At 45.8% G+C, this 27,566-nt stretch overlaps 1 protein-coding gene across 1 annotated transcript in view; it reads left to right on the forward strand.

The window, feature by feature from the left end:
- Positions 1-24,895, forward strand: part of CFAP251 (cilia and flagella associated protein 251) — a 58,455-nt gene extending 33,560 nt beyond the window's left edge. Inside the window, exons 16-22 of the mRNA XM_045534910.1 lie at positions 1,704-1,818; positions 2,445-2,608; positions 6,674-6,764; positions 6,974-7,117; positions 22,574-22,802; positions 23,520-23,621; positions 24,641-24,895. Of these exons, the coding sequence (XP_045390866.1) occupies positions 1,704-1,818; positions 2,445-2,608; positions 6,674-6,764; positions 6,974-7,117; positions 22,574-22,802; positions 23,520-23,621; positions 24,641-24,753 (958 nt within the window). The 3' untranslated portion in view covers positions 24,754-24,895. The remainder of the gene's footprint in view (positions 1-1,703; positions 1,819-2,444; positions 2,609-6,673; positions 6,765-6,973; positions 7,118-22,573; positions 22,803-23,519; positions 23,622-24,640) is intronic.
- The last annotated feature ends 2,671 nt before the right edge of the window (positions 24,896-27,566 follow it).

Below are 27,566 nucleotides of genomic sequence, written 5' to 3' on the forward strand. Positions count from 1 at the left end.
TTCATAACTGCCCCTGTCACCTACTCAGTTTCACCTCCTGCCACCTCCCACTCCTTTTCCCCTTACTGTTTGTGCTTCCTCAGTTTACAGACAGTATTCTACGTCCGCTGCCTTCTCACTGCCTGTGCCGCTGCCTGTTTCCCCGTTACCTCTGTGTTTGTCTCTCCATCTCTGAGTCACCATTCCAGAAGCAGCTTAGATGTCACCTGGTGGCCCTTCACTCTTCCCAGCACAATCCCTGCACTGTGAATTTGCTGGGTTTCCACCCTGCTCCCCTCATATTTGTTCCACGTCTGTTGTCCCTGCCAGGCAGTAACCACAGTGGCAGGAGACATACGTTACTCATTTCTGTATCCTTAGCACCTAACACAATGCCTGGCACAGAGAGGTACTCAAGAAAGTCTTGTTTAGTGGAATTTGTTCCTCATTTATCGAGCACATACATGGGTACCCGCTTTCCCGGGTAGACACAGGCTGGGTGCAGGGGATACAGGGAGAAAACACATTCAAACTCCCAGGCTTGTCACAGAATAAGACGAAGTCCTTGCTGAGCTTCCACAGCGGCAGACCCGGGTTTTGTGGGGCCTGAATGGTATTTGATTTTGTAGGTTGTCTTTAAAAAAGAAAAAAGGTGGCCGGGCGCGGTGGCTCACGCCTGTAATCCTAGCACTCTGGGAGGCCGAGGCGGGTGGATCGCTCGAGGTCAGGAGTTCAAGACCACCCTCAGCAAGAGCGAGACCCCATCTCTACTAAAAATAGGAAGAAATTATCTGGCCAACTAAAATATATATATATAGAAAAAAATTAGCTGGGCATGGTGGTGCATGTCTGTAGTCCCAGCTACTCGGAAGGCTGAGGCAGTAGGATTGCTTAAGCCCAGGAGTTTGAGGTTGCTGTGAGCTAGGCTGACCCCACGGCACTCACTCTAGCCAGGGCAACAGAGCGAGACTCTGTCTCAAAAAAAAAAAAAAGAAAAAGAAAAGAAAGAAAAAAGGATGCATAATTAAGGATAAAAAATAGCTAGGGCCCCTCCCAGGGCTCAGAAGGTGCCTGCACAAGTGAGGGGTCCTGAAGCTTACGTTTTGGTAGCTTCAGGAAGAATCCAGCTCTGGGCCTAGGGTACCATCCAGTGCCCTCACCTCTGAGCAGATTCCTATTTAGTATAACAGAGTCTGAGTGAGATACTTATGATGGGTGTGGGGACACAATTCAGTTACAATTTGATGCAGAGATAGCTTTCTGGTAATCTGTATGTTGCACATATACCTGTACATCAGACGTCTGGGACAATGTATGGCATCTCATTCTAATCTCTTGGCCTCCCGTTGGGGAATGGGGTGTTGATGTGCATGCTGCCAATGCACGTCACTTCATCACAGCTTTTTTCTCGTCCCTTGTTCACATACACATTCTTGAGGCATAATGTTCCCTTCACTCAGCTGTCAAGGAGAGTCAGAGCCACTACCGCTAAAAGCATTCTTCATAATCACCTTCCCTGGAGCATTGCTGTTTGGAGCTGCAGCCCCTACTTCCCAGCAGGCGCAGCAGCAGTGGAGAGAGAAGTTCTCATGGACAGGGCTAGCTGAGTGACAAGACAGAAAATTCAGAATTAAAAATGTATAAGGGCATCATGACCAAAAAGTCTTAAAACTTACATTCAGATTTGCGGAATTTAAAAAGTTTTTTCTTTTTTTCTCATTCAGAAAGACGCTCCTTGGGCCAGCTTATGGTTCTCCTATTGAGCAGGCACAAGTCCTTCCAGTGAAGACCACCAGGGAACTACAGAAGCGCTACTTGGTGTTCATTAATAGAGACAAGGTAGCAGCCCTTGGTTCTTGAGCTCTGTAAGGTAACTGTGTGATGAACAGCAGTCGGTCCCAAAGATTGTAAGACTGAGCGAGGCCTGGCTTCATAGCCAAGCCTACTACTTCCATCCGGGTCAGGAGTGAGACTGAAAAATGCCATAGATTAGTGAGAACGACTCTTGGGAGGCATTTCTAAGCAGAATTACTGTATTTTCCATGCTCCCACTGAAGACACAGGGACCACCAAAGGATTTTTCTTTCTTCTTTACATGGAAAGATCTTATAAAGACAGTCAAATTAGCTACACTTAGTTCTACATTTAATGAATAATCTATATGGAAAAGGTTAAAGTCATAGTATATGAGAATTATTCTGGAAAACCCTGGACAGCTGACCATGAAGACAGGGAGGAGGACTTCCCCTCTGTGTACCTGCTGGAGCTGTGCAGGGGGCCCCTCTCCTCTCGGGGACCTCCCTGCAGGGCCGGTGCCTAGCTGCGGTAAACACGGCTTTCGTGCCTGAGATGGTTCCAGACACAGAGGTCCTTCAGCACACTGGAAGGTGACAGGTGAACATGCCAGGCCTTGCTTGGGCCCTGCTTACCTGAGTCTGAATATGCAGTTACCAATTCCTTTTTAGGTTGGACTTCAGATCTTACCAGTCGATGGCAATCCTCATAAGACAGCCGCTATTGTTTGTCACCCAAACGGGGTGGCTGGGTTGGCCCTTTCCTACGATGGCTGCTATGCCTTCACAGCAGGAGGACACGATCGCTCGGTCGTACAGTGGAAAATCAACTTAAGGTCTGTGATGGGGGTGAAACGCTTAGGCCCATAAGGAGGGTGTCGAGTGTAAACCTCTTCCTTTCACTCAGCAACAGCAGACAAGTACTGAACCCCTACCATGTGCCAGGCACTGTGCTGGGATGTCACAAGGCCTGGCCTTCAGGTTGCTCCCTTGTGACATCTGTTCACATTAACGTGCAGATACAAGTCTCTTAGACCCATGGCATTTGCAGCTTAGGCAGTGTGACTCTACCATGGGTTCACCCTTGCTCCCTAAAATACGTCTCACTCTGTTCTGCATATCCACACCAGCTAGGAAGATCTAGGCCAAATCTCCAAAGCTTGCATTACAGAAATAGTAAGAGTATTATTTGAAATATGTATTTTCAGTCTACTCTTCTCACCATCCCCTGCTCTGAACTGAGAATCTCTGCCTAAGGTGAGGCTGCAGAATTCTGGAGTTGGACATGGGAGAGTATGTGGACTTGGAGGTCAGAGAGACATGAGTTCCAGTACGGGGCCTGCTCTCCACTGGCTTTGGGACCTAGGGCAGGTTCCTTAACATCTCTGATCTTTAGATTCCTTGTCTGTGAAATGGGGGTAATCACAGTGACTTTTATAGGATCCTTGTAAGGATCAGGTAGGTGCATAGGTGTAAAGCACCTAGTGCAGAGCTAGGTACTCAGTAAATTAATGGTTTCTTTTCCTTCCTTCTTCCTAAGAAGGACGTTTGCTTATGCACTTGGGGTCTTTCTCACTAAAAGAGTGGGCACACACTCACCACCCAAATTCAGTGAGCTGCCCCAGGACAGAGTGAACCACTCAGCAGCCAGTTCCTGTTCTGCCACCTTCTCCGAGCCCCAGTCTGCCTGTCTCAGATGGGCCTCTCTCCTGACGGTGTGACATTAAGGAGCCAGGCAAAAACAGCTCGGTGACGCCTTCCTTCCTCAAAGAACAAACTTGATTCATGGCTCCTAGTAAAGTGCACCCCCTGCCATCTGCCAAGTGCACATCTTGCTTTTTATGGCAGACATTGAAGCTTCTCCTCTTAACCCAAATATGAGCAAAAATCACCAGTTAAATCTGCTCTGGAGCCTGGTGGTTTCAGATTGCAGTTGCAACTCTGACTTTCACCTCCGCCTTCACCTGAGACAGCGGATCTTGGGAAGCTGGGGATTTGGAAGCTGGGGGTGAGCGCGCCCATTGAAAGCACTTCCCAGTCGTGTCCCCCTAATGAGCTGCTTGAGTCCTTGCTGCCTGGCCTGTTACCTGCAACCACTGGGCAAGCAGCACCCTGGGTGAGAGCAGAATCTTCCCATTTCATGTTTGTCCTCTCTCGGTCCTCATGGGATCTGGAATGTAGAGATCTAAAGAGAAAAAAAGGCACCCACTTTCCAATAGCTTTCCTGTGCCTGGCCAGAGTCCAGGAGTCTGAGAATATCAATTTAATCTGTTGTGGGGACAAAAGATCATTATAAACTAATTAGCACTTCATTACTGCTTCTGGTGACTTAATATGTTCAGTGCTTCACTAATGGAAAGAAATGTAAAAATCCTAAATAAGTAAACAAACAAAATTGCCTACTAGATTAACTGATGATGAGCTGTAGGGTGAAATGAGGATGATAAGTCCCCTCACGTTCTGATTATTTTAATCAGCGCACCCCTAGCCCCAAAGCACTACTGTCTTGGCATTTGGAACTTCTTCCCTGGGAGAGCCCCGCCCACCCCACACCTCCTCTCCCTTCTCCGTCTTTGCCAGTGTGCCATCCTTTTCCTCTGCTCGTCTGGCATGTGTTTCAAAATCCCCCATTCCCTTTTTAGGCTCAACCTCACTGCCTCCTGTCATCCTGCTGCCCTGCTCAGACAGTAGCAGAGAGACCCGGATTCAAATCCCAGCTTTGCTACCTACTTGCCGGATAACTTCTCTGAGTCTCGTTTTCTCCAATTGTTAAATAAGAATGTTATCCCCAAGTTCAGAGTTGTTTTGGGGGTGATGATTACTGTCATTACTGTTACTCTTCCTCCTCTAGAGAGCATTTCCTGAGCGCTTACCATGTGCTAGTCACAGTGCTCATGGCTGTTTGAGCTTTAGCTCATTTCCCAGAAGTACTGTATGTATTGCCAGGTACATAGCAGGTTTTCAATAAATGTCACTTCCCTTTTGTGCCTCAATGACCTCTGTTTTGTTGTTGTTGAGCGTGTTAGGAACCCAACTTAGGCAAAAGAGGGCTTCGTGCGAAGGTCTCTGGGATCTTCCGTAGCCCATGGGTGCCTTCTGTATTGTCTCTCTGCTTGGCTCCACTGCTGGCTTCATTCTCCGCAGAACTGGGTTTCCTTACTAAGCAGGAGCATGGCCGCTAAGTTGGTGAATTTCACAAATTGTAATTCTCACTGCAGAGAGAGTGAGTCTCTTTCCCACCTCTGGTTGGAGATATCCCAGTACCATCCCCCTGGCCCGTGTCGGGTCAGTTGACAGTGGCCAGGAAGCAGGGGATGTAGGACAGCCCTGACCACTGGAGCCCAGAGGACCAGGACCTCTTTCAAGCCTTTCCCCTAAGGGGTTCCTGGTGGTGACAGGCTCCTCTGTGTCACTTCCAGCCTTTATCTGGCCCTACTCCAGAACCACACGGCTAAAAGTGGCCTTACTGCTCATGGAGCCTGTCGGGATTGGGCCTGGGCCTGGAGGGAGCCCTGTCAGCTGGACGCCTGCCTTCATGGCCTAATATCAGAGCCAGGGAGTGGGGTGAACACCGGGCCCTGCTATGGGGGCCCTCGGGCCCACCTGGAGAATATACCCGGTCCCTCAGACTCTAACCCAGCCCACGGGCTTGTGCAGGGCCCCAGCCAGAGGACCGAGGCCAGGTCTGTGGCTAACTCTCTGTGTGAGAACTATGGGTGCCTGTCAACACCCATTTCCATGGGAGTATAATCCCAACCACCTCATCCTGAGCCTTTTCTGGGGGCCAGGCCCTGTGCCAAATGCTTTGCGTACATTATCTGATTTCTTCCTCACTACCGTCCTGTGAGGCTGGTCCTGCTGTTATCCCCACTAGACAGATCGAGAAACTAGCTCCATGGGGTTAAATGACTGCGCAGACAGTGGAGTAACTGGTGGGACTGGGAGTTGACCCCACGCCTCAAAAACATTTATCACAGGCGGGAAATGAAGGGCTCTGTCTCCAGTCCTTCATAGGCATTCACTTACTGAGCTCTTACGGCAACCCTGTGAGTTCTTTAAGCGCTATAAATCTTCCCATTTTACAGCTGAGGAAACAGAAGGTTAAGTTACCTGCCCATAGTCACACAGCTTGCAAATGGCAGAGCCAGGACTCACTCACGTGTCCCTGTGGCTCCACATTCTGGACACTTAACCACTTCCCCACTGTGGTCTACATCCAAGTGTGTTTTAATATCTGAGCAAAGAGGCTAATCACCTGATTAGCAGAAATCCAGTTAGTGGATTATTATAATGATTTCAGATTATTAGCCTTTTGTACAAGGCAAAGTCAGTCTCATACAAAAAAGTAGGTTTTCTTACCATTTAAAGAGCCTGTTTTTGGAAAATCTGACCCCGTGTTAGAGAGCAGAGCGTTATTTTTATCTGACTGGCATGGGTCCCTGTGGTCTCCTGAGTTTTGTGGAAGCAATTAGCGTTGGCCGTCCCCCCGTACAACATCCCGTTCTTTGGCTCTGGTCATCGTGGCTCTAAAGTTATGGGTAAACCTCTGCTTGGGAGGATTGTGGTTTCGGGACACAGGAGCCCCCCTCTTCCCTCCCACCTCAGGAGAGAGACATTCCCCAAAGATTGTGGACAAATTGCCAAGCGCCTGCCCTGTCATCAGTGAGAGAATATCACCGTAATTGAGGCGGGTGCCCTGTACCACCGAGTTCTATGCTTGAAATTGAATTTTCCATTTTCAGCTTCGTTTTGGAGGGACTTTTGTTAACAAAATTACAGAGACCCTAATTGTGTCTGTGTGGTAATACTCTTCAGAGGGCCGCGGTGCCGTGCAGACGAGCGTCTGGAACGTGTTTGCGCATGAGTGCTTTCTAATCGTGATGCTTCTGTCATTGTTCCAGTGCCCTGGAGGCAGCGGTTTCTCTCGGGGGCGAAGACTTGACCCCGTTCTATGGTCTGGTGCCTGGTGGCAGGGAAGGAAAATTCTACAGGGTAATTGTCTTCAGAGTAAACACTTCCCGGTAACATCTAGTTAAGTTTATAAAGCAAACATGCCCAGAGTTAACCCTCTTGCTTTATTCCAAAGCTCTTTTCCCCACTGAGCTCAAAATGTGTTTTCTAGAAAATGTCTTTGAAGTCTTAATGGATGTTTCAGACTTAAGCCAAAATGTGTGTTGTGTTTCCATTTTATCTCCACGCAGGAGCTGGAAGACTATTTCTACTATTCTCAGCTCCGCAGTCAAGGCATCGACACAATGGCGACGAGAAAGGTGTCGGAACACATTTGCCTTTCGGAACTTCCTTTTGTCATGAGAGCAATTGGCTTTTACCCGTCTGAAGAGAAGGTAGGTAGAACGAAAACAAGAACAGCGGCAGGATATGCTATTTATAAAAAACGACCTCTGGGAACAATAATTATAGGTCAAAGTAAAAATTTAATGTTTTCCTTGCATAAATGGATCAGAGAGAAGGTTCTGGGCATTTGCGATGCACTCCTGGATAACTGACTCACGGTGAAGATGTGTGCTATTCCTAAGAGACGTATTCCTTACGGAAGTGGTTGGAGTGCAGGGCTCGGGAGCACGGGTGTTGGAGTTGGGCAGATGCGGCTCCGGTCCGGACCTGCCCTCTCTGGGCACAGACCAGCGCCCTAGGATTCAAGGCGGCAATGCCTGGCAAGCATCGGGCATGGCACCTGGCGCATGGGGAGAGCTCAGCAGACGGTGGTGGTTATTGTCCTCGTCCTTATCCTCACTGCGTGGTCCCTACCAACCTGGCAAGTGTTAATGGGGCAGCCCTGGGAAGTGGTTATTTGTCTGGGCTGCGGAGCTCAGAAGACACAGTCGTTCCTCTTGGCCACACCACACCCCAGCTGCAAGGAGCTCCCAACAGGGACAAGAAGACCCCAGGGAAATGTTCCTCATGTAAACTGTTGTTAAAGATGCAATTTATTGTGTTTTCTTTCTGACTTGAGATGTAATCCATTCCCACTGAGTAAGTTTCAGAAAGATATACAAGTGGAATGAAGAAAATAATTACCTGTAATTCCACTACCCAGACTTAACAGTTTATATATCTGTATATCTATATCATCATATATATAGTCATGTATTGCTTAATGACAAGGATACATTCTGAGAAATGTGTCATTAGGGGATTTTGTCATTGTGTACTTACATAAACCTGGACGGTATAGCCTGGTACACACCTAGGCTAGATGGTGTCCCTGTTGCTCCTAGGCCACACCCGTACAGCAGGTTACTGCGCTGAATACTGTAGGCAGGTGTAACACAATGGTGAGTATTTGTGTATCTAAACGTATCTCAAAGTAGAAAAGGTGCAGTAAAAATACAGTGTCATATATACAGTCCATTGTTGACTGAAATGTTACATGGAGTATGGCTGTGTGTGTATATACATATATATAGTTTTAGAAAACTAATTGGTACCATATTGAATATATATTTGTATTCTATATTTTCACTTAATATTATATCATAAGCACTTTCCATTTTATTAGTCTCTGAAAATATGCTTTTTATATTTTAATTTTTTAACTTTTTCTGATTTAGAAAAGAGAACTATAAGGAAGAAAATAGAAATTACTCAGAGATAATCACTGTTGTTATTTTGATGGATTTCCTTCTATTTTATGTATAGATATAGATATATCTATATTTTTAAACAAAGAATTGGGGTATCCATATATTCATGTTACACAGAGTGTGTGTGTACATATATCAACATTCTCAGTATTGTGAGAACATGGCGGCAAAAATTCCTTGGCAACATGGTTTTTAAAGGCTGAATACTTAATTGAACCATTCCCCCGTGGTTGGACACATAAGTTGTCTGAAATAGTTAGCTGTCGGAGACACGGCTATGATGAGCATCTCTGTGCATGGTTTTTGCAAATGTCTGTAATTATTTTTCTGGGTCAGAGTCCAAGAATTAGACTGGTTAAGAGAATATGAACTTTAAGGCCCTATTGCCAAACTGCTTTCCACAAATGTAACATTTTACATACCCACCTTCAGGCATACCCAACTCCTGAAACCCAGCTAAGACTTGATATTCCTGTTAGGTGACTGAGAACATGTTAGGGACGTAAGCTATGGTCCCAGTCACTTCTCTTGGCTTTGGTCCCCAGGATCACCTGTTTTGTGTAGTCCAGATATGACTGGAAGGTGACTTTTATTCTCCAAATAGCATCTGGGGAAGTGAGTTATCAGAGCCCATAAGCCCCTGTTGAGTCTTCAATGAGGACCTTAAAAACATCAGGTATTCTTGCTAGCTCCTCAAAAGAAAAGGTCTTTCAACTGATGTGCACTTTGTAAGACATAGCAATTTCTAAGAAAGTTTGTGTAGCCCACATAAAAGTGTTCCTTAGAGCTTCATTTCCCAAAGCATGTTCCATAGAACAGTGGTTCCCAGGCTGGCACACTGCCTCAGAATTACCTGCAGCATTTACTAAAATATCTAATTCCTGGGCCCCGTCCCAGATCTAGCTAGTCAGAATCTCCATGTGAAGGGCCTAGGAGTCTGCATTTTCACCTCTCCAGCCCGTTCAGATGTGCAACCAGGTTGCAAACCCCTGGCTCTGAGGGACGTTGACTGGGGTCACTCACACTGGAAGATGAGGACTCAATGCGCTAAATGGGATTATTAGTCAGGACTCTTCTTTGGTTACAAGTTAATAGAAACCTAAGTCAACCCATTTTTTGGTTCACAGAATTCCAGGTCCAGAGGTAGTGGTAATGTGCAGTATAACCTAACCCAGGCCTCAAACCGTGTCTCCAGGAAGCGTCCTTCTGTCTGGGCCTCGCTTTCCTCTGTGTCACCTTTGATCTCAGTCTGGGTATCTACTTAGTACAGTCCACGGCACAAGTTAAATATCTGAAAAATATCACTCAGTATTACTATCTTCATTGTCATATCCTTGTCTCTGGATGCCTGATTCTAGAAGCCCCTCACATGAATGTTCCCCTGACCTCATGCCTCTTTGTTCACAATACCCTTTCTAAAAATCTGAAATTTTATATTTTCTTGATTTATCTGATTTTTCTTGATTTACCTGAATCATACTTTATGTAAAGTATTTATACTTTGCATTAATGTCCAAAAGTCATCAAATTGATGGGGTCTTCTCATTCAAGGTTCTTGATTTGAAACCCTGGGCTCTTATTAATATAAATGTGTCCTCCTGTGCTGCCCTGCTTTGTGGATGAGGGAATTTGGGGCATTTAGCCCTTGAAACCAGCACCCACCTGTCACACAAAGTGCTAAAGAAAGGAGGTGGGCACAGAGCACCACCCCGCAGACCTAGGAACTGGCCTTTCTCTGCTCCCTAGGGAAGTAAGGCAGCCTGATCGCTGGAGACTGGCCCACTTAGCCTGTCATTGGCAAAAAATAAAAAAGCTTAGCAACCTATCAGAGTCTTGCTGATGAATGAAAGGTATCCAGAAAAAGTTAGTCTGCAACAAATATTATAAAGTGACATTGACAATTACTTAAAAACATAAAAACAAAAAGAAAGAAAAATGGTGGTTGCAAGGTTTTCACTGGCTGTTGTATATGTTTCTCCACCACCACCACCATTGCCCCAGTCGGTATCTTCATGAGTCCCCTGGATTCCAAGGTTTTTAATTCACTTTAAAAAATACATTTACTCTCTGAAGACATTTTCGGAAGGCCCTGTGATCCAGATGTGCCCCACACCAGTGTGCAAACTTTGGTGATGAATTAGTTTATATCTGAAGCTACACAGGGAGAAGTTTTCATGTCAGATTTATAGTGACTTAAAAAAATCTTTTCGGGGCTTTGAAACTTCTAAACCTAGGCTTTGCCATGGTTACTGACACCTTTCCTATTAAGATGTAGCTGTTCCCCCTCCCTCAAGAAGTTGCATGAAGTATGCTTAGCTAATGGGGTATTTGAACACTTGATTACATAAAAGACTCAGACACAGAGATTCAGACCAGTGCCCCAAAGACTATACATTACTTATGTTTTTCTTACATCATTATGACTGCCGTGGGGATTTGAAGCTAGTCAGTGTGGTAAATTGAAGCCAAATTATACAGAATATAACCCTCCTCAAAGAATTTGTAGCCATTCCTTCTTTTGCAGAAAACAGCACTCAGAAGCAGAAAGTGGTCTGGGTAGTCTACTCTTATAAATCTTCATTTTTTTAAATGAAAGATCTGCAAAGTGCATGATGTGATGATGAAGGAACCATAACTTAGGCATCACAGTTTCTATAGATGATTTCACATACAAGAAAGTTTCATCCGCTATCTTTATAAATGTATATTTTCCTCTAGGACATTGGAATATTATGTTGGGACAGAGTCTGGTATATCATTCATTCATTCCCTGGTCACTTCTGACTGCATATCTTTTTCTTTTCTTTTTTTTTTTTAGAGACAGTGCCTCACTCTGTCACCCAGGCTGGGAGTGCAGTGGTGCAATCATAGTCACTGCAGCCTCAAATTTCTGGGCTCAAGTGATCCCCCCACCTCAGCCTCCCAAGTGGCTGGGACTACAGGCATGCAACAACATGCCTGGCCTAGTTCTATAAATTTAAGGCTAATCCTGGCAGAGATGTATGTGCCCAGGAAGTGCCCATATGGTGGACACTCAGCAAATGTTGATCAAATGAATGAATGATTGATACTTATTGGTCTTATTTGACAGCAAAGACAATGACGAAAATAGAATCCCTGATGCTATTATTTGACCTGAGAGTAATTATCAGTAACCCTAATGTGTTTGATATATTCAGGAGCTTTGGCATAGTTTAGGAATATCTAGAGAGGAAACAAATAATCACTTAACTTATTTACTTATTTTTACTTAAGTTTTTAAATGTGTATGTCTTTTGATCCAACAAATCTACTTTTAAGAATGTATCCTACAGGCCGGGCGCGGTGGCTCACGCCTGTAATCCTAGCACTCTGGGAGGCCGAGGCGGGTGGATCGCTCAAGGTCAGGAGTTCAAGACCAGCCTGAGCAAGAGCGAGACCCCCGTCTCTACTAAAAAAAAATAGAAAGAAATTATCTGGCATACTAAAATATACATATAGAAAAAAATTAGCCGGGCATGGTGGTGCATGTCTGTAGTCCCAGCTACTCAGGAGGCTGAGGCAGTAGGATTGCTTAAGCCCAGGAGTTTGAGGTTGCTGTGAGCTAGGCTGACACCACGGCACTCACCCTAGCCCGGGTAACAGAGCGAGACTGTGTCTCAAAAAAAAAAAAAAAAAAGAATGTGTCCTACAGAAAAACTCACAACACATACAATGATGTACATGTGGAAAGGATGATTTTTTTTTTTGAGTGGGGGTTTTGCTGTGTTGCCCAGGCTGTTATCAAACTCCTGGGCTCTATTGCTTCTCGGCCTATTGGCTAAGATCAAGTGTAAACTCCTGGGCTCAAGCTATCCTCCTGCCTCAGCCTCCCGAGTAGCTGGGACTACAGGCACTTGCCACTGCACCTGGCCTGGAGGGATGATTATTGCAGCAAAAAATTAAAGCAACCCTAATATCCAATGATAGGAGATGGGATTCATAAAATAAGGCACGGTGACACTTAGAAGCCATTAAAAAGTGAGATTGGGCCAGACAAGGTGGCTCACACCTGCAATCCCAGCACCATGGGAGGTCAAGGCAGGAGGATTGCTTGAGGCTAGGAGTTCGAGACCAGCAGGGCAATATAGCAACACCCAATCTCTAAAAAAAATTTAAAATTAGCCAGGTGTGGTGGTGCGCACCTGTGGTCCCAGCTATTTGGGAGGCTGAGGGCAGGAGGATCACTTGAGCCCAGCAGTTGGAGGCTGCAGTGAGCTATGATGACACCACGGTATTCCAACCTGGGCAATAGACCAAGACTCTGTCCACCCACCCTGAAAAATAAGTGAGATTGACGTATGTCTCCTGACCCAGAATGTGTAGGATTTGTTGTTAAAGAGAGAAAGAATTTTCAAAAACAGTATGTAAAGTAGGATCTCATTTCTTTGATAATAATATATATGTTTGTTTACCTAGCAAAACCTGAAAGAACATGTTCCAAACCCTTAACGACACTGATTTCGAGGGGATGGGATTCAGAACTTTTACTTTCTGCTCTCTACACAGAACCCGAGGTCAGCAGGCCCTGGTCACAGCCAGTGGGAGTTGCACGGCTGCCCCGGGGCTCCTTGAGTGCACGTGCAGATTCTGTCCACAGTCCCCCCTTTCACTGCAGCCCTGACACTCAGCCCCTTCCCCACCTCTCCCAGAGACACGGGCCCACTCACACAACACAGCTTTCTTGAAGATTTGGGGATCACCGGAAAGGGTCACACATACCTGCATCTCACAGCAGTTTACCTGAAACTGCACGTTAGACATTCTTCTCAGTCCTGCCGCTGGCCCCCCACGGAGAGCTCTCACTGCTGCCACCCTGGCTGCTCCCGCCTCCTTGCTGTCAGCCAGCACAGTCTGGCTCTTCTTAGCTGGCCTTTCCCAATGTGCGCTACAAGCCCGTCTCGGAGCTCTATGAATGAATGGTCCTTTGAGGACCTTTCCATTTAGTGGCATCTGCCCTCCTTAGAAGACAGTTGTAGTTGTAAATTGGGGGATGGACCTCATACATGCCTTTCGGTGCCATGTAATTTCTCTTAACTACAAGCATGTACTTGTGTTGCTTTTGTATTTAGAACAAAAACCAGAAAGATAAACAAATCCTCCCAAAGCCCTGCGCGCTAATCTTCATGGCTAAACCGTGGTCCCAGCTGGGATGGAGGGACCACGGCCAAGTGGTGCAGCCACACCCGTAACGAGGGGGGAAATTTGAGCCCAGAATCATGGGTACAATTTCTGCTCTGATAAAGATCCTGTGGGAATTTGGAAATTTGCACTTTGAAGAGAAGCCCTCAGTATGTTGGGTCTTGCTCCGGGACATAAATATCAGGAGGCATTTCCATCCTGAAGGCAAGAGAGACGGCCCAGTGTTCCAGCCTTCCTAGTCAACCACGGGAGCCCTCGGCCAGGGCCCCTGCTCAGCAGGCAGTTGGCTTCCTGCAGAAAGATCAGAGCAAGACAAAACTATTTTTGTTTTTCACACTTAAAGCATTTAAAGAAATAAATCCTGGATTACCTTGCAGCCACTAAAAAAAGAATGCAGGTGATGATAATGCTATAACGACAATACCACCAACAGCAACAACAAAATAGCTCTTCTCTCCTGAGCTCTCACCACATGCCGAGTGTTCTGCTGAAATGCCTGGTGTCACTTAGTCCTCACAACGACCCCATGAGGTGCATGCTTTATCCTCTCCGTGTTATGCAAAAGGGCAAAGCGAGGCTCAGAGAGATGAGGGAGCTTGCACAGTCACTCAGAGCCAGGGTTTAAACTCCAGCTCCAGGCGGTTCCATTGTGTAATGGTGAGCACTCTGGACTCTAAACTCCAGCTCCACATTCTGTTTCTGCATATGTGCTCGGTGGTACAGAGGAGGAAGGAAACCCTTTAGACGTCCAGCACTGGCTACTGCTGAGGGACGAGGAATTAGAGGACATTTTCTTTTTCTTCTTTATATCTCCATTGTTGGAATTTTTCATAACAAGTATGTTTTAATCTTTACTGATTTTTATGGCTATAAAAGGGTAGATCATAGTGATGGTAGAAAAATATATATGTGTGTGTGTGTGTGTGTGTGTGTATTTTTTATAGACAGGATCTCACTCTATCACCCAGGCTGGAGTACAGTGGCATGATCATAGCTCATGTAACTTCAAATTCCTGGGCTCAAGTGATCCTCCTGCTTCAGCCTCCTGAGTATCTGGGACTAAAGATGCAGGATACCACGCCTGGCTAATTTTTTTATTTTTTGTAAAGACAGGTCTTGCTATGTTGCCCTGGCTGGTCTCCAAGTCCTGGCCTCAAGCGATCCTCCCACCTCAGCCTCCCAAAGTGCTGGGATTACAGACGTGAGCCAGCAAGCCCAGCCTATTTTTAAAAATATTAATGTTGCCCAGTGCTGTGGCTCACACCTGTAATCCCAGCACTTAGCCTAAGGCGGAAGGATCACTTGAGCCCAGAAGTTCCAGGCTATAGTGAGCTATGATTGTGCCACTGCATTGCAGCCTGGGTGACAGAGCGAGACCCTGTCTCTAAAAAAATAAAATAAATTAATCAAAGAAATAAAAATACTAATGTTCTTAGAACTGAAACATTTTACTTGCTATTGCCATGGCTTTGCCTCCATATTATTTCTTTTCTTTTTTGGTAATAACTTTATTGAAATATATCACATGCCATACAATTCACCCATTTAGAGTATGTGATTCAATGGCTTTTAGTATGTCCAAGGAGTTGTGCAGTCATCACCACCATGTAATCTTAGAACGTGTTTATCACCCCAGAAAGAAACCCCCTCCCCATGAGCAGTCACTTCCCCTCTTCCCTCCGACAGCTCCTGGCAACCGCTATCTACTTTCTGTCTCTAAGGATTTGTCTATTCTGTATACTCCACATAAATGAAATCATACAATATGTGGTCTTTTGTATCTGGCTTCTTTCACTTAGCATGATGTTTTTAGGTTCATCCAGGTTGTAGCATGTGTCACATGGCAGTGTGTCCTTCATTCTTTTCTATGGCTGAGTAATATTCTATTCATTCATGCAGATATGCCACATTTATCCATTCATGAGCAGATGGACATTTGGGTTGTTTCTGCTTTTTGGCTGTTATGAATAATGCTGCTGTGAACATTTGCGTACAGGTTTTTGTGTGGACCTAAGTTTTCCTTTCTCTTATATATATAGCTAGGAGTGGAACGGCCACATCAAATGGTATGTGACCGTTTGAGGAATGGCCAGGCTGTTCCCCATCCATATTACTTCTTCATTTGAACTAGGATCCATCTGGTGCTTCAGGGCGCACAAGGCAAGATCAGGATTTCAGAGAGCTGTGGGCACGTGACTAACAAACCCTCGATTGTGGGTTTGGGACAAGGTCCAGGACTTGTCATTCAGATAGGACTGTCTCTTTCAGACATTTAGAAACATTCACATGGGCAGGGAGGAGTCCCTGGAGGTGTCTGAGGCCTGGCTCTGATGAGGGTTGGGGTGAAGGTCACCATGAAGGGCCCTCTGGATGGGTGTTTTTTCCATGGAGTAGAAGACATTGGGGAGAGAGCCCCATGGCCACGCGCTAGGGCTGGGATCACCCCGAGACTGCACCCAGCGGGCAGAACTGATGGTGGTGTGCCCCACTTCTGGAGAAAGAGGAGCCGCCATCCATGTCTAGTTACTGGAGAAGGTATGGAGCAGTTTTGAGTCGCAGAGTGATGGATAGACAGCAGGGGGCCCAGAGTGTCTCCAGGAGTGCCTGGCCCTGAACCCTCCTGAGCTCGCTCCTTCCTGCCCCAGGTCAGCCAGGGAACGTGGGGCAGGGGCAACAAGAAAGAGGGCATGAGGCGTAGATGATGAGTGGGGACAAAAACCTGTCTCCATTGGTCGAGGATGTTCTAAAGATGATGATTGTGCCTTGTGGAGCGAAGGGGGAGTCCTCCCAGCCCAGCCCTGTGAGTCTAGAAAACATTGCAAAAGAAATGCAACCCCCACCAGGAGCCTTCTTATAAAAATGAGGAATGGCCTCAGCTCAAATGTATCATGTTCCTCTCCATTTAATAGGGAGCTTATAAAACTTAATTATAAAACATAATTCCAAGGCCATCAGTGGCTTCCTGCGGCTGACAGCAGGGATCACAAACCCAAAGGCCTGCGTCGGTCAACGACAGAGGCAGAAGTAACATACTCATGAGCGTGGGGACTCTTCCCAACACCAACAGGCCACCCACATGCCACAGGGCCTGGGGCAGCAGAACCAAGAGGCCCAGATGCCGTAGATCTAAATGTTTAAAAGTGATAAATCAAGTGACAAGCTGCTAAAGAAATATTCTACCTTGACAGTTGTACCTTCAGCATGAGCTGATTCAAATTTAGAATCTCCAATTCCTTAGAGTTTCGCACTTGAACGGGGCCACACGGGAAGCCAGGCCAGCTGCCCTACTTGTCCTCCCCGCCCTGGCTGCATCCCTGGCCACAGCACGTGTGGCACTCACAGGGTGCACGGCTCTCCATACCCTCGAAGCAGCGGCCCCGTGGCCACCCTTCAGGCCCTGGGCTCACCAGGGTGCAGGTCACCCTCAGGAGGTGAGAAGTGGGCTTGGGTGGTTTGGGGAGAGAAGCCTAGGGTTCAGGGTGCCCAGAGTATGGCCTCGAATGGGGGGGTATGGGCACAGAGTGGGCACCTCCCTGTGCTTACCTCCTCCCACTTGTTTCCCAGCCTGGAGTGCCCTCCCCTCACCTGCTGGCCGCATCCCTCATGGCTCTGCTCCAGGCCCACCTACCTCTTCACGACGCCTTCCCAAGCCCACCTGGCTGAGAGCTCCCCCAGCCTCGCTGCTGTTCTCACGCATTTTGGCACTGGATCTTTTAGAGCCATGGTTGCTAACCATGTTAAAATCACTTGAGAGCACTTAAAAAAATTCTGATGCCTGGGCCCCCCTTATGCGCAGTCGGAACTAGGAGTGGAACCGGGGCATGGGCAGTTTTTAAAAGCCCCAGGGGTTCCTCCGGGGCAGCCAGGGCTGAGGACCATGGTGATGGCACCTTCCTGTTAGTTCTCTCTTCCCACATATGTGTATCATCTCTCGAGTGTCTCTTCACACGGCCCAGACCTGTGCCTGGCACTTAGTAGGTGTTGAATAAATATTTCCTGGCTGACTGACTGAGATTGAAAACTCCTAGAGTGTAGGACTGTTCTAGTGATGATTAAGTGACTTGCCTTTCATTTTCCTTGCACTAAACCAAATGCCCAGTAACAACTATAAATTGAAGGAAATTAACTAGGGCAGTAAGTGGTTATTCTAAATAAGCCTCTTGTGAGTTTAAGAAATTCTTCCGTGGTCTCACTGGTGCCCACATTGTTTACTTCATTCATTCATTCAGTAAATATTTTTCTGAGCCCATACGATGTGCCAGCCTCTGAACTAAGCTGCAGAGGAAACAGAGATGGAAGCTCTGGCTGCAGCTTAATGGGGGAGACAGATGTGGGCCCAAAGAATTAGAGCATATGCCGCAGCTGCCACCCATCATTACTCTCTACGGAAAATCACAAGCTTGGTGCTGATTCATTTTGGCAACGGGTATCACCTCCATGAACCCCTGTGGTCTAAGAGCAGCAGTTCTCAAAGTGTGGCCCCCGGACCAGCAGTGTTGACCTCACCTGGGGACTTGTAGGAAATGCAGACTCCCAGCTCCATCCCAGACTCACTGAATCAGAAACCCTGCAGGTAGGACCAGCAGTCTGTGTTTTGAAAAGCCTTCCTGGTCATTTTGATGCCTCACAACATTCAAGAGCCGTTGCCTTAAAGCCATGCTTCTCAACCTTGGCTACACATTCAAACCATCCTAATGGGGAGCTTTTAAAAAATATGACCGCTCAGAGTCCACCCCAGACCAAGTGAATCGGGATCTCTGGGAATAGGACCAGGGCCTCAGAATTTTTAAAGCTTCCAGGTGAATGGAATGAACCACTGCCTTAACAGGTGATGGACCAGTGTGAGAAGGCCAGTCAAAGGCCACCAGAGCATCTGGGTAGGTCACCCAGGGCTGCTGTTTCTCCAGAGTCATTTTCACACTGGGCCACCCAGAACGAGCTCAGTGTTCCATTTCCAGCTCCGAGGTTCTTCTCCTAACAGGAGCTTTGTTTAGACACGTGGCAGAACCTGCCTTTTCAACTAACACTTGCAAAAGTAGGCTCAGGAAGGAAATGTCAGTGATGCCAAGGCTGCCAACTCTATGCTTGTTGAGTAGTGCTTCTTGCTCAGTCGTATGGGAAGAGAGAGTATGCAGTGTAAGTCACCTACTGAATGGTTTGTGCTGAGGATGTTCACAGATCTTTGGAACTCTGCAGGTATGAGTAACTCTGGCACTTACGGATCTTTTTGTCATCTTTAGTCTATTTCTGAGTTGAGTTAAGTCATATATGACATTGCTAATTTATATATATTATTTCTATTATAACTTACATAATCATAAATTTTACTTACATAATTATGCATTATATAATTTTAATAATTTATGTTATGATTGCATGTGTTCCGATTAGCAAGTGCATAGAAAATACAATAATGGCAAGAATAATTACTGTCTGTTGAGTGCTTACTGTGTGTTAGGCATTACAGTAAGCACTTTACATCTCTAGTCTCATAAGCTTCAAAAAAGGCCAATGCATGTGTATCACCATATTACCCCCTTTTTCAAGATGAGGAAACTGAGGATAAGGAATGTTAACTAACTCAGCCAAGGTCATACAGATAGAAAATGGCAGAGCCAGAGTTTGAACCTAGGTCTGTCATCTAAGATCATATATTAGCCCCAGTCTCTACTGGCTCATAGTAAACAGTAGCATTTGTATATATTAATACTGTTAAAATCATATAGTACAATATATAAATAATTGCTACTGGATAGTTGCTTTTTCCTACATAAGATTATACATAATTTAACATGCAATTGTACATAGTATAAAACTCATATATGAAACAGTGTTACCATTTACAGCTACTTAGTATCAATCATAGCTTATTTGTATCTGTAACTAATAATGTTATTTCAAAAGGCCATTCCTGGAATATTGCATTGAGAATATGTGGCTTCTCTGAAAATACTAGGTGATTACCTAGATACAGTGTTAAAGGAAAAAAGCAGGATACAAAATTACATATATATGATACCAATTTTGTAAAAAAATATGCATATATTTTATATACATAGAATAAAACCAAATATTTCACAGAAATTGTGATTGGATGGTTAGATTATAGGAGATTTTTGTTTTCTTCTTGATACTTGGGGCTGGACCAAGACACAAGGGTGGAGGTGCTCCAGACAGGATGGTAATTTGGCATTGCTTTGAATTGTTCTCTGAATTTTTGTTCTACATTGATTGAGTGGGATAGGGAGAAATTAATTGGTTACCTTTTTGGGTTTTTTTTTTTGGGAGATGGGGTCTCACTTTGTCACCTAGGCTGGAGTGCAGTGGTGCAATCATAGGTCACTGTAGCCTCAAACTCCTGGGCTCCAGTGATCCTCCTGCCTTAGCCTTCTCAAGTAGCTGGGACTACAGGTGGGTGCCACCACACCCAGCTAATGTTTAACTTTTTTGGAAATGGGGTCTTACTATGTTGCCCGGGCTGGTCCAAACTCCTGGCCTCAAGCTATCCTCCCACATCAGCCTCCTGAGTCACTGGGATTGGTTACCTATTGATAAATATTGTATGCAAATATACATTTACTTCTTGATTCATTCCCATAGACCAAAGTAGAATTCCTATTCTGGGGGGGAGGGAAAGTAAATTATTTCCCACTTTTCTGTGGGTCTTATTCTCTCTTTGTAAAATTCCAAACCCCATAATTTATTGGGAAACATATTAGTTTAAAGTGTAGATGTTAAAATAAGTTGCTTGTTGCTAGCCCTTTGCCAGGCATAACTGGGGTTTCCAGATTTCAGCTGACTGCTATGCATGGGACAAAAATACTGCACAGAGAGAGGCTGGTGGCAGGGAGGAATGGTGTTGTTTGTTTGTTTTTTATTTTATTTCTCTCTTCCTCGTGTTTTGCCAGTGACATAAGGAGTCCCGTGAGGAACCCTGTGTTCACTGGCATCACATTTCCACTTGAATCCAGACATGTCAGCACCCTTTGCTCATTCTAGAAAATTTGGAAAATACACAAAGAATGACTTTCCAGAGAGGAGGGGAAAGTTTAAAAATTATTATTTTTTTAAGTTTCAAAGAATAAGCATCTACAGAATCTCATGGGCCTAGATTCTCCAGGAGATGAAGGTAGTAGGACAGTCACCTGGTCATCTGCTAGTGGCAGAAAAGAAAGCCCTTCTCAGAAAGGTATTTAGGAGCTTGGAGTTATAGCTTTTATCCCTGAGGAGATGCTGTGCATGCTCTAAGGTGAGGTGGCCTCATGCAGCCCCTGGAGAGTATTTTAAAGTTCTTGGAGTGAAAAATCGTCACATTTTCTTTTTACTTCATACAAAAGCAACAAAAGTCTGAAAGTGAATGAAATGAAATGACTAGTATCCTATAACCGTGCAGGTGACAACTTGAGAGCAACAAGTGACTAGGTTTAAAATGATCTCCTTTTTCAAGTATCTTCAAAGCAAAAGAAAACAATCTATGGGTTAGGGATATGCATACATGTAATGAAACTATAGCGACGAAGTGACAAATAGAAAATTCAGATAGTGGTTGCCTGGGAGGGAGGTAGTGAAATGGCTTAGGGAAGGAGCACGTGAACAAATACGAAGGTTATTGGTGCTTTTCTTCTTTAGTTGGGAAATGGCTTCTTTAAAAAAAAAAAAAAAAACAACTTTATTGAGATAGAATTCACAGACCATACAATCCGCCCTTTCAAAGCACATTTCAATGGATTTACCATATTCACAGAGTTGTGCAACCTTCACCACAATCCACTTTGACAACATTTTCATCATCCAGAAAAGAAACCTCGCACCCATTAGCAGTCACTCCCTGCTTCCCCCAAACCCTCATCCCCAGCCACAGCCGGTGCAGCCATCTGGTCCTTGCCTTTTTTTCTGTGGGAAGTTTTAAAATTACTAATTCTACCTCTCTATTTGTTATAGGCCGATTCAGATGTTCTGTTTTTTCTTGAATAAGTTTTTGGTCATTTATATCTTTCTAGAAATGTATCCACTTCATCTAAGTTATCTAATTTGTTGGTATACAGTTGTTCATAGTATTCCCTTATGCTCAGGGTTTTTTTTTTCTGTAGGATTGGTACTGATATCACCTCTTTCATTCCTGATTTTAGCAATTTGAGTTTTTTCTCTTTATTTCTTGGTTAGTCTAGCTAAGGATTTGTCAATTTTGTTGATCTTTTCAATGACTGAGGGCTTCTTAGCCGTTCCTTTAAAAAAGTATACCACATAAAGTATATACGTTACATATAATCTGTTGTATATATAAAATTTTATAGGGCCATAGGTCCTGTATTTGAGTTTCACACTGAATTGTTAATATTTTCTTATTTAGATAAGGTAATTTCTAAATTCTTGATGATTCTGTCTTTAAAATGAAACTAACATCTACTTCACAGGCAAGGAAGCGTCTGGCACACTGTGAGATCCTGAGGTGAAAGGCTAAAATGTTCGTGCCAGTGCTCGTATTGTGTTCATGCCAGTCTTGACACATTGGACACTGCATTAATGCCGCCATAACAAAGTACCACGAACTAAGTGGCTTGAAACCACAGAAACGTATTCTCTCACAGAAGTCCAAAAGCAAGGCGTTAACAGGGCCAAACCCGCAGGGGACAATCCTTCTTTGCCCCTTGTAGCTTCTGGCGGGTGCCAGCAATCCGTGGTGTCCCTTGGCTTAAAGCTGTGTCCCTCTGATCTCTGCCTCATGTGGCCATCTTCTCCCTGTGTGTCCCTCTCCTCAGGAGGACACCAGTCACACTGGATTAAAGGCCCCGCCCACTCTAGTATGACCTCGTCCCAACTAATTATATCTGCGATGACTGTATTTCCAACAAGGTCATATTCTGAGGTCCTGAGCATTAGGACTTCAACATATCTTTCTTGGAGGACACGAGTCAAGGTGTAACTGACATGTTCTAGGCTACCTGTAAATATTTTTCTGTTACTCCCAATTTTTAGAAGTATATATGAGTATCTTTTCTGTTTACCACTGTCTTTGTTTTTTAATCTTTTCCCTAGATTGATGATATGTTTAACGAAGTCAGATTTAGTGAGTATGTGGATACCGGGAAGCTAATTGACAAAATCAACTTACCAGATTTCCTCAAAGTTTACCTCAATCACAAGCCACCTTTCGGTAACAACATGGGTGGCATCTACAGGAGTTTTGACATTCTTGGTTACACCAATTCAAAAGGAAAAAAGGCTATTCGAAGAGAGGATTTCCTGAAACTCCTCCTAACTAAAGGTAAATACTCAAATAAGGACACTGGTAACATCCTTGGGTCATGCCCAGTGGAGAGGACAGAGTCTGCGGAGACAGACCCTCCGGGATCCTCACCTTTCATGAAAGAATAACTTCACAGGGTGTCAGTCGTGAGAGATGCTGGCTACCCACCCACACAACGGGCAAGTGGGGGCTAACGGGAAGGACCCTGACCTAGAAACCAGGAGGATGGGATTCGTGTTCCATCTTCCTGAAATTCTGCAAGATTCAGTGTCCCCACTTGTAAAATGAGAATAAAAATGCCAGCTTATGAGTCTCCCAGTGGTGTCTTAAGATTGGGATGCATTTGTGAAATAAAACCATACCAAAGTCAACCTTTTTATTTTTACTACTGTTTTCCTTGTTATTTCATGTGAGGTAGTCAAGTAGGCTTTCCCTCTGGATGACATTTTCCTCTTAGTCAAACTAAGTGGTTCTTATATGAGGGAATTTGGAATAAGGCTGTGTCCGGTCTTATCAGCCAGCTGCCTTGTTTCTCTGTACGAGCCCTCACGTGCTTTCCCCTAAACACTTCATAAGGAGCAGTATCATGGGACTCTCTAGACTGTTTTTGTGTAACGAAAAGGAAATAGTAGAATAGAATAGTTCTCTTTCAGACCCTGAATAGTAGCCCTAAGCCCTGATATAGTGCTTAGCCCGAAGAGCTAAACAGCCACCTTTTTACTTTGTGACACCCAGGTGAGCACATGACAGAAGAGGAGCTGTCCGACTGCTTTGCTACGCTGTTTGGCCTGAATCCTGAGGGATGGAAATCGGAGCCTGCAACCTCCTCCTTCAAAGGTACCGTGGCTGGCTTTGTCTGGGCAGGTAGCCGTGGCTCACTCATTTGTCGACTTAAGTGCATTTATTTCTCCTGACTGGCTCAAGCCACTCTCCTTAAGACCATGCACACGACAAAGTCAGTCTGTTGGGAATCCCACATGAATAAGTTATGAAAAGACCAGTGAGTGTGGTGATGTCTAAGAGAGGGAAGCTTTTGTTCCCGTGCTCCGCTCTCCTTTTGTGTCTTCTGGCCTTGTTTTTCCCTTTATTCCACTGACCTGTTCATCTTTCCAGCTTGGGTGGGTGAATATTGGCCACCAGTAGGGGATGCAATTTGTAGCTGTCTCAGAAGAGGCTTGTCAGGAGAGACTCCAAAGAGAGGGCAGCACGGCCCAGCTTTAAGCTGCCTGAACTTTAAAGTCTTGAAAGATCCTCCCCCTTCCTCTCCCTTCCTGCTATAACCTAAGTATTTTTCACCTTCTTCTTTCAGTCCACTGCACCTGAACTTAGGTTGTGAATTTCAGCTCGGGGGACAGGTGCAAGCAGCCTGCTCCCGGGCCTGTCTGTGCTAGAGCATCTCCACGGTGGACAAAGCCCTCGCCAGTCCCCCTTCCCCGTCTCCTTTCATTGTCCATTCCCCATATCGCACTAAACACGTTTCCTGAACTCAGATAATTCTAGACTCTAGCATCTCACGGGTCGTTTTCAACCTACAAGCTTTGTGTACTTCAGATCTCAGAATGTAACTTTCCCAATTGTTACATATTTATATCCTGTTCCTAGGAATCCTGAAACAGTAAAATCAGTGATACCATGTAGGTATTTGCAGTGAGATTTGGTCAACGGTGCTCCATTCCGTAAGGGAAGGATTTTAACCAATTTCCACCCAGGGGTTTTCAAGGAATCAAAGCTAAACCATAACACAAAGTACCTCTTGCTTTTGTTTAGTAGCATTTCCTTGTGTTTTTGGAAAATCCTGCTGAGTTAAAAACCTAATCATTGTGAAGGCATTTGGTTTTCTTTTCTTGTCTGGCTAGGTTCAGAAATTTGTCTTGAAGAAGAACTTCCAGACGAAATCACTGCAGAAATATTCACGACTGAGATTCTTGGCTTAACCATTTCAGAAGATTCTGAACAGTATGGTCAGTGAAGCTGTAAGGAATGTTTGAAGCACAAAGGACTTTGTGTGTACGTGCGTGTGTGTTTTCCATGAGGCACTGCTTTTTCTACATCTCCCTACCCCCCTCTCATCTTTAGAACATTTAGACATTAAAAGAAAATTTCTGTTAAGCCACAGAATTTACAAAGTTGGACATTCCACTGTTTCTGAAATAGAAAAGTGGGTGGAGGCAAGAAAAACACTGGCAACTGGACGTAAACGGTGGCTGGATACCCGGGTCTGAGGCAGTGCTGCCTGGCGAGGTTTGCACAGGACACGAGGGGGTGTGGCCTCTGAGGGCAGAGGGAGCCTCAGCCAGCAACAGGCCTTCCTCAGGATGTGCGTGGGAAATGATGATCAGTGGCCCTATGCCCTTTTCTTGGAGTGCCACCTGGCCCAATGTGGGCCACCCCTGCCTGTTGTTAGGCTCAGGTGGGGGTGCCGGGTGCTCAGGGCTCCTGGGAGTCCCTGATTGTGGCTTCCTATCAGCAAAACACCCAAGCAGTTGTGTGTGGCCGTTAGGAAGAGCATCACCGGCCATGCTTAACCCCGGTGGCAGCTGCCAGAGAGAACGCAGAAGCAGCCCCGGAGCCGTGGGTGCTGCACCTGGGCCAAACCGCAGGGCAGCCCCGCCCCCCGGGCTGGGAGTCTCCTTAGAGCACCACACAGGCCCCGCTCAAGCTGCCGCCTCACACGCCGCGGGGCTTTAAAACACGTAGTAGGCAAAAATAGGGGCCAGTTCCCCAGTTCCAAGGACATTTAGGGGACATTACTAGTTAAGTTTATAGCAGTATTTTGGCCTTGAAAATAGCATAGCATTGTAGTGTGAAGAGATGAAAGTTATGGTCTTATCTTAGAGTTCTGTCATCAGTTCTGACGTCTCATTCAGGCCGGTGTGCCAAGTGTTATTCCCTGGCTAGCACTGTCCAGCCCACCCTCCCATGCACCTGGGTTCTTCCCCAGAGGAACGAGCACCTGAGATGACATTTCTGATTCACTTAAAGTGCCTTTCTCCTAAGGGGCGGTCTGTGTAAGAGAAACAGAATAGCAACGTCCTTACTTGTGCCCAAAGCCCTCCCCACTACATGGTGTCCAGCTGGAAATCTGGCACGGGAGCGTCTTTGGAACACCCTGGAACACGGAACAGAACTGTCTACCCCAAGCCAGGCTGTGTCACCGCAACCTTGGGGCAGACAGCGCGGGCCAAGGTTCTGCAGGCGCCAGCCTGTCAGATCGTGTCACCGAGGCTTTGCAACCTAGTTTACATTTTGTTCTTTTTAAAAAAAACACAAAAAAGAAAAACAGCTCTGTGAATCAACTTTGCAGCTGCTAAGGGCTTAGGAGATATATTTGTTATCAAGCCAGTTAAAAAGTTCACGGGGACATATTAGGGAACAGGAAACTCAAACCACTTGTTGTTCTCTTCAGAAAATAACTCAGAATTGGATGCAGTCTGGACACCAGTCGGGCTTTTTTCATTCAATCTGGCACCCTTCGATTTTGTTCTGATCGACTACATGTATCGGAACAGTTGTCCTACTAGAGCTGACCAGTGACGAGCTGGGCTCACTATGGCTGGGCAGTGAGCTGGGACCTCTGTCACACGCAGGTGCAGCTGCTCTCTCTGTGCTGCTCTGGCTCCCTGCGTCTCTCTGAGTCAGAGTGGAGGCATGTGCGGTCCGGGTTCTGGATGTTCACCTAGGAGTCCACAACAGCCATGGACAGCAGCATCCGTATGGACAGCACTCCCACCCCACTTTCAACCCAGCCCGGCCAGGGGCCCCCTTCTCACCTTGGGGACCTCTTTCTGCAGGTGCTTTTGTTTTGTTGTCTCTTGACTTATTCGACAAAGGTGGGACACAGCCAGTGTGTCCCTCTCAGCCCCAGAAGGGCCTCTTCACCTCCCCTGGGGCAGTGCTGGCCACACAGGTAGAGAGGAGGTAGGACATGAGGGTGGGGCCGGATGCAGAGAGCTCAGAGTCCCCAGCTGTGGGAGTGGCAAAGTAGTGATGACAGAAAGAGACAACAGGCCGGGTGTGGTGGCTCACGCCTGTAATCCTAGCACTCTGCGAGGCCAAGGCAGGCAGAGCATTTGAGGTCAGGAGTTTGAGACCAGCCTGAGCAACAGCAAGACCCCATCTCTACTGAAAAAAAAATAGAAAGAAATTAGCTGGACAACTAAAAATATATATAAAAAATTAGCCGGGCATGGTGGTGCATGCCTGTAGTCTCAGCTACTCAGAGGCTGAGGCAGGAGGATCACTTGAGCCCAGGAGTCTGAGGTTGCTGTGAGCTAGGCTGGCGCCATGGCACTCTAGCCCAGGCAACAGAGTGAGACTCTGTCTCAAAAAAAATAATAATAAAATAAAAAAAGGGACGACAAACAGAAAGTGTCATAGCGCTTGTGTGCCAAGACTTAGGGACATTGGTCAGGTGTGGTGGCTCACGCCTGTAATCCTAGCACTTTGGGAGGCTGAAGGAGGAGGACTGTTTGAGCCCAGGAGTTCAAGGCCGCAGTGAGCTATGATTGCACCACTGTGGTTCAGCCTGGGCAACAGAGGATGACTCTATCTCTTAAAAAAAAAAAGACTTAGGAACAAAACACTGAACACCAAAAAGCACATTATGATGTTCCTTTGAGAAAAGGATCCTGTGTGTTTCAGACAGGGCCTCTGGCTAGCTGTCCTGGTTTGTTACTTCTAGATCAGGAACCACCAAGAGCCTCCCCCAGCCCCAGTCTCTGCTCCAGCCCTGACCCCCTGAGCAGTGAGTGCCTGATTTGCACAGCATCTGCCCTGGGCTTG

Source organism: Lemur catta, chromosome 21 (genome assembly GCF_020740605.2).
Source record: "Lemur catta isolate mLemCat1 chromosome 21, mLemCat1.pri, whole genome shotgun sequence".
Taxonomy (NCBI): domain Eukaryota; kingdom Metazoa; phylum Chordata; class Mammalia; order Primates; family Lemuridae; genus Lemur; species Lemur catta.